Genomic DNA, 12061 nt, shown 5'->3' on the forward strand with positions numbered 1-12061 from the left:
TCAATCTTAAATATAAAGTTCTAAGTATTCATTCCACGGAGTACACAAATTGAATCCACCCCTCCATGAGATTGGAAAATTATATATTACACGTGAGTAACTGATGCTCATGTCAGCTCCACTCTCTCTAGAATCTAAAGATCTGAACAACAAACATAATATAGCATGAAAACAGAGATATGCTTTAGATAACTGAACTATCATATGGTATATTATCTGCATTTAAACCGTACAAGTTTCAATAATGCATACACAGCAGATTTGCAGAATTATGGAGAAAGGAAGTGCAGAAGACAACAGTTGCAGTAACATTAAAATTATGCAAATGTATAAAACAACATAGACATGTATGCAATCCTCTGTTTCTTTTCTGACAGTGAATGTTCTGAATTATAGTGCTGAATTCACTACAATGTAACCTGTACATAATTGCTAGCTGTATATGAAAAAATCCATAACAAATATCCAATAAGAAAAAAAACCTGACAGCAACCACTTTAAGTCTGGACCAGATAACAGTTAAAGATTTACAAACTTTACAGATAAAGTCAACTTGTTGTATATAGTAATATAGTATATATACAGTCCTCACTCCTCTTTAGGGATCCACCTGCTCCACCACATGCTCTTCCTTGTCTGGTTGAGTTCGTCGATGCTCTCATTAAGTGTTTTAATGATCTTTCTCTGTATCCGGAGAACCGATGCTAGAGCGTTTCTTTGTGCACCTCCCTTCTTTTGTGGCTTTATCTCCTTCATGACATGAACCAGATTACATTACAGTCGTTGAAAGAAAAACTTGTAAAACTTTTATTTCGGTAGTGGAAATATAGATACACCCTCCATCATAAAAACTACTTTCTTAATTTCCATTTAGAGATAACAAAAAACTATCATCCACCTCTACATGATTTCGAGGCCATTCTGCAAAATTAATGTTATAAAGAGTAGAGACAGTTTTCTAGGTAAAAGAGCATTCTTTACTCTCTATCACTTGGAATTAAAATTTACTTTTTTTTACTACTAATTAAGATTGTAGACCCACCTCTAGGAAAATCTAACTAAAAATAAAATGGTAAGCCTGTCAGCTTTTGCTCAGTTGCTCACTGCAACAGCATAACATGCCTTTGGCCAATTCAAGAAAATATGACCAACAAAAATAGTTGGTTGTGCTGTGGGCTGTCGGGCAAGTAATTCAATGGGTTTTATGCCAATGATTCGGTCTAATATTCAGGCCTACTCTGCATACAAATACATCTCTTAAAATGAGTACAGGTCCTAAACTGCACACAAATGAACCTCAAATACTAAAGGATGAACCTACAAGAGTCAAACTATAAAATCAGAAAAGATTAACTGGAAATAACCTTTTGAACTTAAAAAAAACTTCTCTGAAAAATACAATAAATTTTTATCTTAAAAAAAACCTGCAGTACAAAAAAAGTAACTCTGTTTTTGTATCGGAAATATATGAACTTGGCTACTTACCTGTATGCATTTTAAGATGTGCTTATCTAATTCAAAACATATACACATAAAGTGTAAGTGTGTGTATGTGTGCACGCACATGCAGGTTTATATATCCACCAATGGCAATATGTGCCTCATTATTTTAAAAAATGAAAAAGAAAAAATAAAGGAACATATGCATACCCTGAGTTCCTGCAGCTGAGCTTCTGTAAATCCACCATCCTTTGTTGTTCCTGATCTGGCCATCAACTGAGTGATCCATTTTGCAGCCTCACCATAATCCTTTTGGGTGGCCCGGAATAACTGCAACCTAAGATTTTGCATGAAGGACAAAGCCAAGAGGCCTTCTCTATCGAAATATGGGTAGGCTAGGGCAGCTTTTGCACTCAACCGTTGTCGCGCTTTGTATCGAACCATAGATGTCAGCAACTCCCATCCAATCCCTCCATCTAAATCTAACAGATCAAAGCCTCTTTTGAGATCAGGTGCCGCTCGTGGCTCAACTGAAGTTCTCCATGCATTTAAATCATATCCACACCTCTTCAACTGACGGTTGAACTGGATAAGGTTACTGTCAGAACGCAATGAAGGGAAGGCCTGCCCACGGAAAATATCAGATGAAATTCATACATCAACCAGAATAAATAATGCAGATAGAGGAAAGAACTGAAACTAGTGTTACAAATAACATATTCATCTTGGTAGCAGGTACATGTGTATTATCTAGCCACATAAATCCTGCCTATGGAGTTCCAATCAAATAATGAATATCAAAGGCGATATACATCCTTTGATCACACAATTTCCATCAGTTATAGGATGGATTGTATGAATGTAAGGTATCAAGAAGCTCCATACACTGTCTGAAACTTTGCAAATTTCTGCCATTATCTTGAGTATCTTTTCTCTTTCCAGGGGAGGGATCACAAAGAACAAGACAAAATCAGAGTAATCAGCAGGGAAAAAGACCATGTACACTTAAGTCTATTTTTCCTTTATCATCCAGTACAACCACTAGAAAATTGCATAGCAAGACAATTATAAGTTTGTGACTTTCATAACAGAAATATTAGGATTTTCAAGCCATTTGCAAATGAATTAGATAATGTTATTTTAAATTGTGATAACTACAAAGTATTTCAAGTACCTTTGCTCAAGCTGTCCAGCTGTGTCAAATTAAAACATCTGACCAGACAAATTTAGCTTAGAAAGTAAAGTGGGTACAGGTCATACAGCAAAAGAACAAGCACTTCTAAAGAGAACATCAAGATGCTCCAGAGGCTTCTCAAAGTAACAGGCATTAGCATATAATTTTAAATACCATAGTTACACATCCATGCACAGTTCTATGTTACAGAAAATAAACCAGAGTGTTGCTTACCATTTGAAGGAATATGAGACCAGCACTGTATATGTCAAATCTATCCGGCAAATTTAACTGTCAAGCACAAAATCCTCACAAGTTTAAGAAGACAAATCATAGCATGATATTTACTATAAAGCATAGTTATAAGTCAGATAGATTCTAAACTGTGCAGGACCTGCCATAGGACTGGGGAAAGTGCAGCGGCCACAGGAGGTGATGGTGCTGAAGGAGTTTGAGTGCTCATGATATATTGCTCTGGTGCAGCATATCTAACCAGAAAAGACATGATCATTAATCTCATAAGACGAAGACCAATAAGGAATGTGGATGTGATAAGTACAAAATTCAATTAACAAAACCATGGACAAGAGCCCACTAATGTTGTGTTCATTCGCAAAATGGAATGACCTGTCAAAGTTTTTAATATTGACTGGAATCATATAAGACGCCTTTTTAAAGATGCTACATGTGAGACCTTCTAAATCATTATGAAGGAATTGACAAATACTTCCTCCGTTTTTATTTAGTTGCAACACACCCCTTTGGCACGCGTTAAGGAAGATATTAGACTAGGTAAACGGATAAATTAAATTACAAAATTTTAACACCTATAAGAAGAAAGGGATAAGTTGTTACGGTTTAAATTTCATAGCTTAATTCATTCGTTCACCTAGTTTAATCACCTCATCGATAAGCGTGATAAAAGGTGTGTTGCAAGTATAAAAAAACAGAGGAAGTAAACTATAAGCCAGTTCCTAGAGGCTAGACAGATAAAGAAACAAAATATACAGGAAATTAATTCACCTTGGATCCAAAAGGAACTCTTTGGGAACATAGTTAATGCCTACTCGTAGATCTGCTGCAGCCCCAAGATCAATAATCTTGAATGTACGGGTACCTGAAAAATGTCAATAGCAGCAGGGAGCAAATCAGAGAAGAATGAAACCAGAATAAAAAAGACAGCATAGTCATAACCGTTACCTTCAGAAAAAATAATGTTCTGAGGCTTTATGTCTCTGTGAACAATTCCAGTTGAGTGAAGACCATCCAACGCAAATAGAAGTTGCTTCATTATTGTCTGTATGATTCTATTCTCCCGTTCTAATCCCTTTGGCAAGTTTTGTACTTTTCCAAGAATCATTGTTTCAGCCTATAATACCATGGAAAACAAGCAACCACATAAATTCTTGTCAATCTTTCCATTGCAATTTCAAGGAATCGTGTGTAAACGAGACCCATCCAAAATAAGTCCATAAACTGCAGGAAAGTAACAATTAATCAGAGCATACTGTCAGAGTTCATGATAATTGTGCTATGAGCTTCTGACCTATGAGAAACACAAAAAGCAATAGTGCTAGCCAAATATCATATCTGCTAATCAGTATGCACCATAGGAAACTTCTATGATCCTCCAAATCACAACCAATTTCAGCATTTTCTTTCACTGACAATGTTTAAATCACCAAATAACAGAGAAGTAATAACCATGCACAGCAAAGATATGCACAAAAAGACACTAGTTGTAGCAACATTCAACCCCTGAAACCCACGATGACGGTGTATAAGAAAACGTAGCATTAGAGACTCCTCATTCTAGAAAAAATATTAGAAATTATTACATCTACCAATACCTCTACTAGGTGCTCCAAATGACCACAACTACAAATAAATACAGCCAATATGCCATAATGGACATAATAATCAAAGATTATACGAGCATAAACAGTACCCAATAGGATATATTACAACCAAAAAACAGCAGTATTTCAAGAAAAGGCCTTCTCCCAAAAGGCTCAATGTAATATATGACATTAATAATAATAGTGTTGTACTTTTTTAGTTCTTAACTCAGCATACAGGGCTTCACTAGGCTAATATATATAACACAAAAGCTGACCCAAAGAAGCCACAATGACCCACATAGTAGACTTTTGAACTTTCCAGCAAGTGTTTTATACAAGTAGTATATATAGTATGAAGTATATATATCAAAGAACAAAAATAGCATCATAATTATAACACTCGATTAATGGTTCACCACCCCTATGCTTGTTGTAAATTTCTAAAATTCCCATCATTACTTGACCTGCGATTTCTCAATCCCTCTTTTATCTTCCGAAATCAAAAAGAGCCTTCTCTAGATCAACAACAGATGCAGCTATGCATATTGCTTTTGTATTGTCATTATGTATAGTGTATAGATGGTAACCACAGCCAAAGCTGATGCAAAGCTTCTTGAAAAGCCTGATAAATGCTAGCCAACTTTTCCCACACCCATAGCCTCAACCTCAAGCCATAAAGCATTTTGCCAATTGCCATCATTAAATGTCAAAAGGTAAAAACTAACCCTCAACTTTTCTTACTGGTGTATCTTCTGATCTCCGCCTGACATGCCCAAACCAACGCAATCGGTTCTTCCTTATTTTATCCTCAATGTCCACTACTCTAACTTCCCTCTTAATATTTTTATTTCTATTACACATCCATCTCAATACACATTATCTTCCTAATATGATCCTTCCCGAACATTCTGATCCATATAACAATGTTGGTGTGATAGCCGTCTGATAGATTTTTCCCTTCAACTTCAAAGGTATGCTACATTCCATGTACTTAGCCTTCCTGAGTTCTAGGTTTTACCTTTATTGCTCTAATTTGGCATTAGCCCCAATTCTAGTCTCATCCACCAATAAAATATCGTCTTGTAAACAACATACACTAAGGTGTCTCACCTTGGATAGATTTTGTTAATTCATCTAATATTGTTGCTAAAAGGAAAGGACTTAATGTCAGACCTTGGTGTAGTCCAATCATAATAGTGAAATCCTCACTCCCTCGCAAATTTACATTTGTTTTGACGTCTCGATACATATCCTTAACAAGGTTAATATACTTACGAGGAACAACCTTCTCAAACATTGTCAATCAAAGCACATCTCTTCATTTTATTACAGTATTTACCTTTAGGAAGGTTTCCAAAGCAAAATAAAGTGAAGGGTAGATAACAACTAAAGGTAAAACTTCCTAGGTGCTGCAACCCTTCACTTCATTTTAACATTTTATTACAGTATTTACCTTTAGGAAGGTTTCCTTCAATGTCAAACTGGAGCAGTGAAAAAAATAACACCAGAGTCTCATTGATGAATTGTATGGAGCTAAATTTGACTAAAACCTTTTACCTTTAACACATATAGCAGGCATCTATTTGTAAACAAGATCAGCAACCCGATTTTCTAACTAGTGAATAATTGACATTCACATTGTGAATGTATGCTAATGACCTTAAGGTAAGTTCAGATTTTATCTAATGCAGTTCTTCATAGCCAAAAGAAGCTACAACCAATTATGATAACCAGAATCTTTGTATCCTTACATGGTATCAAACAGCATAAGGCCACCATGTTCACGGGCCCTATAGCTCTAATAAAACCTTAATCCTCAGACAACTTATAACAGAAGACAAGTTTCAAACCATCGCAATTAGTTATTTGGTAGGTATATACACATGTGAAACAGTCTGAACTCTGAAGAAACGTTGTTCAGACCAACAACTCCTTTGTGTATGATTTGTTCAGGTGATTCATTACAGCATTAAGTAATATCCACTTACCTTAGAACTATGAATAGATAGATGCTTATGCAAGATGGCATACTTTAAATACAAACAAGGTTCACAGTAATTCGAGTCAGATTGCAACATCAAGCCTTTCATCGTTTATCTCTTCAAGGCATAGTGGCATACGTATTGCAAGATTTGCAACTATCTGAAGCGGATAGATTAATAAAACAAACACAGAATCATCACCGATGCAGCTTTCTTACATTTGAATCACTTTAGTTGCGCACTATGCACTTCGCCTGAATCCCTCCTCAAAAAGAGTAAAAATAAGCGCACCTTAGCCACTGGGGAGCTAAGTGATTTGGGTCAAGTGCTTTTTATATATCTAAGGCAAAGCACACAACTTTCTCTTTTATACCAATTTTTTTAAAAAAAATATTTAATTAAGTACACCTCACTTCAACAAGGCGTACCCCTATTGCCTAGGTATGCCTTGAGCATTTTTATACATTGCTCTCAATTATATATGAGAACTTGTCTCTAGCTTTGTTTGTCCATCACTTTGATTAATTCATTACTTAGTAAAGACTCACTTCAATGATTACTATCAATTTGTTAGCTCAATTATACAATTACATGCAGCCAAAAAGGTACTATTATCTTTAACTAATAACTAGTGCAATATTAGTCTCATACTGTACTAATTTTTTACACTGCATACAGCATCACCTTCCAAAACCTGCCAACAGCAGACTCCATATGGGATGATCTTAATTTTTTTTGCAATTCAGAATGTGCAGCCAATAAAGATCTCTACTGAAGTAATCATAAACAACCCCTACTGCAAAACAAGGTTTTTAACCTAACATGGTCATTGCTAAATCTATCCCAATACGATAGATGACCTTAATCAACGAATATTTTTTTTTAAAAAAAAAGACAAAGAAGTTCAATAATGATTGAAGACCTAAACAATGACCAAATGGATCAGGTGTCCGTCTTTAGTAGGAAGCTTCAAAAAAATCAATGCTTCGTACTACATTTCTAAAGCATAGCAAGGCATCACTGTCAGATTTCCGTTCACTCTAACACTAGATAGAGCATTCCATACCTAATCCCAAGGTTGTGTCTCTAAAAGCTAATAAGAATATCTGGATTATTAGTATCAAAGACTAAATTCAGGAATTCATAAATTATCAGTGGCAATATACCAAGCATTGTGAAGTCAAATTCCTCTCAATACTCAGTACCTAAGCATGGGATTAAGGTTTGATTGATTGACTCGGTACCTATGCCTTAGAGCATAATTTGGCAACTGCAATAGCTTAAAATGATCATAAACCCAATGTTTCAAAAGATAGATCCCTCCTTTGAAATGAGAAGATATTATTACTGTAAGTCTAAAAACTTGACTTGATCCTCCTATAAATGTAAGACTGAGTAACATGGCCAAAATAATAGACAAGAAGGAGAATAAATAACAATTTTTTGACAGTGTCATAAAGCGCAATTTTTGTAATACAATATTCATGTTCCACTGGGTCAATGAGAGAGAATACCAACATTGTAAGGGAATTCCCTGCTCGTCAGTAAATCAGATAGTGTTGATTCTCCCTCAAAACGCCATATAAGCCAATATTCACCTTCCTTCTTAGAAGATTTCTGGGACATGTCCAAAGAAACTACATTCAGCACATTACCTAAAAAGATGGAAGACAAATTATGAAAGAAGATATAATTGCAAATAAATGGTACCAGCCCAAATTTTTAAAAGGTACAAGACTGAACCACAGTACCTCCATGAAACCATACAAAAAATCAGCACAACTACTAGCACAAGCCCTTCGCACACGCTCATTCATCCAGATTTCTACAGCGCCATACTCAGTAGCCTTTTTCACGACCAAATCACCTTCCTGTAAGGCAAAATAGCCACAAATATAAGCACCACGCTACCACAGTATCATTTCCAAACCAAAGATCACCAGTGCAATATGAAAATCTTTAAAAAGCTAGAAGCACTGCACGTAAGAACAAATTGATAAGATCCATGCAATTGAACAAGATCATTACATGAGTATGTCAATCAATCACTGGTAAAATACAGTAGAACTACCAATTATACAATTAAAAAATGAACTCGGAAAACTTATTCTAAACAACAAACACTCACAGTTGCATACATCAAACACCATCAATCAATCAGTAAAATACCTTTAGGCCAAATAAAAACCAGAAAAGATAAATTATACTCATCATAGACAATCAATCAAAAAAGATACCTTCACAGAGGGCTTCTTGTTATTGGCTAAAGAAACCTTATAAACAACTCCAAAAGCCCCTTCTCCCAATTTCTTTCCCAACACAAAATCATCCTGTAACAAAATGAACAAATACCAGTAAAATTAACCACCATACATATCCAAATTAAGCAATCACAAATCCTAAAACTACAAAATCACAAAACCCCCATAAATTTAACAACCTTTTTGAAGGTGGGTCTGAAAATTCTCTCAACAAAAGCAAGCACAAACATATCCCAAAACCCAGGAGCCACACCAGGGGTAGCCCAAAGGTAAGAAACTGTCCCAAGAGCCAAAATCACCCCAGGAACAGTGAGTGTTAACCCATTAGACCTTGGTAAAGTGCTCCTATAAATAATGTCTCCACACTCCATAACTGTACAAGGTAACCCAACTCCCACACCCACAAAAAGGTCTCGAACCGGGTCGAATAACTCGAACCCGGCACCAATAACCATACATCTTTTCCTTGATTTTAAGGTGGATAATGAACTCAATTGGGGTTTGAACAAAAGGGGTTTCCCCAGAAATTGAGTGTGAGATTTTTTAGGATTAAGGGTATTGAAGTAGGGACAAATTTGTCCTATTCCTACTCTATTTGCTGCAATTGCTGCCATTTTTAAAGAAGAATTTTGCAAAGGGGTGATTATAACTTAGCACTAGGAATAGGAAACATCTGAGTAACAAAATGTTCCAAAGTTTTTAACTTTGCATCAAAATATAAAATATCTGGATTAGAATGAAGAAGAACAGCGACAGTTTTTTCTGGTATGGCAACCAATTGTAGCCATATTTTCTCATTTTGAAATTAATAAAATGTTGGGTTTTGTTTTTGTGGAGCTCAAGCATTCTTCACTTCTTTCTGATAGTGACAGTGACAATAAAGATGACAAAATTCAGAAGAGGATTAGCAGAAAACATACACCACCAGTTACACTTACACATAGATGGTTATAGGTCAGTCACTCAGTCCAATATTTGGAATACCGAAACCCATATACGAAGTGATCATTGGGCTGGTTTATGGCCTACTATTAAAAATGTAATCCTTTCTTTTATATACTAAATATATAACTAGATGAAACCCATGCGATACAGCAATACATTGTTTGTTTGTATTTTTGAAAATATTTTACTAAATATATACTTATTCATTTTTAAATACTTGCTCAATTTCTCTATACACGGAGTTTTAGGAGAAATTGAAAATAGGAATAAAATATGGAGGTAGTAGAATAGGGGAAGAATAAAAATTGTAAAAAGCAAAAGTAGTTGAGAGAATTGGAGGAGAGAGAATATAAAATTCATAAAATATGATTTATGTTGGATCCACCAAATGAGAGAAATGAATTAAATATTGTAAAAGATTTCCAAATAAGGAAATGGAACAAATATTTAAAAATGGCCGAAAAAAGAACGTGGAGTAAGTATTTAAAACGGAGGGAGTAATTATCTAATAAACTTTATGATATTGTTTCAAAAAAAAAAAAAAAAAAAAAAAAAAAAAAAAAAAAAAAAAAAAAAACTTTGTGATTTTCGCTTGCTTATTACTTGAATTTTTTTTATTATAAGAAGAATTATTAACTTTGTTTCTCATATTTAGATAAAAATTCATAATATAAAAAGATAATATTTTATTTCACAAAGTTTCATATGTGGTTGGTCATACCGTGAGGTCGGAATTGCTTGATCAGGAGTTACTTGGTTGGTCAAGGGTTACTCAATCGATCAGGGGTTACTCAGTCAGTGTTTGTATGTGTCTCAGCCGGCCACACGATATAGCCAGCCATACAAAAAACGCGCTGATTTTACTTTTATAATTAATATAATTTTTTATCTAAAATAAATTGCAATTCTTTTTTTTTTCATTGGCTAAAATATAACATTTTCCTGTGTGATGCTCTAAAATTAATCTTACGTAGCATAATCCTATTGTAGCGTTTTAGAATTATTAATCCACATGGCACTTTTTTATTATAATCATACGTAGCGCTTTACAAAAATTTCTTACGTGGCATAATTCGATTGTAGCGTTTAAAAATATTAATCCTAAGTGGCGCTCTAATAATTTTTAAAAAAATTAAAATTCTACGTGATGCTCTAAAAACTCGAGAAAAAACTCCCCATATATATATTAGATTTAAAAGTTGTTTTTCAATGTTCAACCAGAACACTTTAAACCCCCAATTCTCAAAATCTAAGCACTCTTTTATTTTTCTTTATTTTTTGATTTTGCAAAAAAAAAAAAAAAAAAAAAAAAAAGACACTTTTCTACAACTTCCACTTCTATTATTTTTTTCTTTCGAAATATACATACTACGTGTAATTATATGTATATCCCGTGCATTAGCACAAAGACTCTAGTAGGGTTAAATTGCACTTCATTTTTAAAAATAAATCAATTCTATAATAGAATCTAATCTATCTAATATATAAAGTGGAGTTTTTTCAAGAGATTTTAGAAGGTCACATAAGAAAATGATAGTTTTTTTTTTTTTTTTTTTTTTTTTTTTTTTTTTTTTTGTGAAAAGAAAATATTAGATTTTAGCCAGTGAAAAATAAGAGATGTTCAATATTATTATTAGAATTACAAAAATACATCGTCACATAAGCAAATATAACGAATTAAATTTCAAGAGTTTTCTTGTTAAAAAAAAAATTAAGAGTTTAAATTCAAGTGTTATGTAGGGAAAAACACATTCTACAAAGGATATTGATGCTACTAAGTACTAACGTTTTCCTGGAAGAATATTTGGAGTCTATAGGTGCCTCAAAGAATGAAATTCTTTATGTGGTTGGGTTACTAAGAGACATTGATGACTAATTCAGCCCGTTTTCTGGGCACATAACTTATGACCCATGTTGTTTAGTGTGTGGATATGTTGAAGTAAGTTTGGATCACATTTTGCTTTTAGTCCTTCAACTCGTATTGTTTGGTGAAAGCTTGGGATTTATGTGGATGCACATACATGAGTTCCAAGGACCGTTTAAGAAATGGCTAATTGTAGACATCTAAATCACTCTTTTATCTATGGAACTAACGCTTTTCTACAGGTATTGGCGTATATAGAGTGATTTAAGATCGCACAACGTCTTGAATCATTCTCCTTCCCTATAGAATACTTTGACTATTGTTTTCAAAACTGACGTTTCTACAAACTCAGTCAAAGTGGGGGCTTCTATAAACACCTAAAAATGTCTCCCCAAAATCAAACCCGATGATGAACAACCTTTCACGACCATTATTGGTCGAGTCGAGTATTTAATCTTTGGAGTGCTTAAATCTATGTTCAATCCAATACATTTCATAAACCAACCTAATTTTTAACCCATTTGCCCAAACCATAACTTACTTTCCACTTTTCG

General features: G+C 34.2%; 1 protein-coding gene across 1 annotated transcript; it reads right to left on the reverse strand.

Annotated features, from left to right (window-relative positions):
• Positions 1–346: 346 nt before the first annotated feature.
• Positions 347–9485, reverse strand: LOC145562285 (serine/threonine-protein kinase STN7, chloroplastic-like). The gene is made up of 10 exons (XM_081622509.1): positions 8878–9485; positions 8675–8767; positions 8189–8308; positions 7956–8054; positions 3815–3983; positions 3638–3731; positions 3009–3102; positions 2849–2905; positions 1651–2064; positions 347–750 (listed from the first exon to the last, which is right to left on the reverse strand). Exons 1-10 carry the CDS (start codon positions 9310–9312, stop codon positions 589–591), a joined length of 1737 nt encoding a protein of 578 aa, XP_081478635.1. The 5' UTR covers positions 9313–9485; the 3' UTR covers positions 347–588.
• Between the last annotated feature and the right edge of the window lie 2576 nt (positions 9486–12061).

Source organism: Chenopodium album, chromosome 10 (genome assembly GCF_948465745.1).
Source record: "Chenopodium album chromosome 10, dcCheAlbu1.1, whole genome shotgun sequence".
Classification (NCBI taxonomy): domain Eukaryota; kingdom Viridiplantae; phylum Streptophyta; class Magnoliopsida; order Caryophyllales; family Amaranthaceae; genus Chenopodium; species Chenopodium album.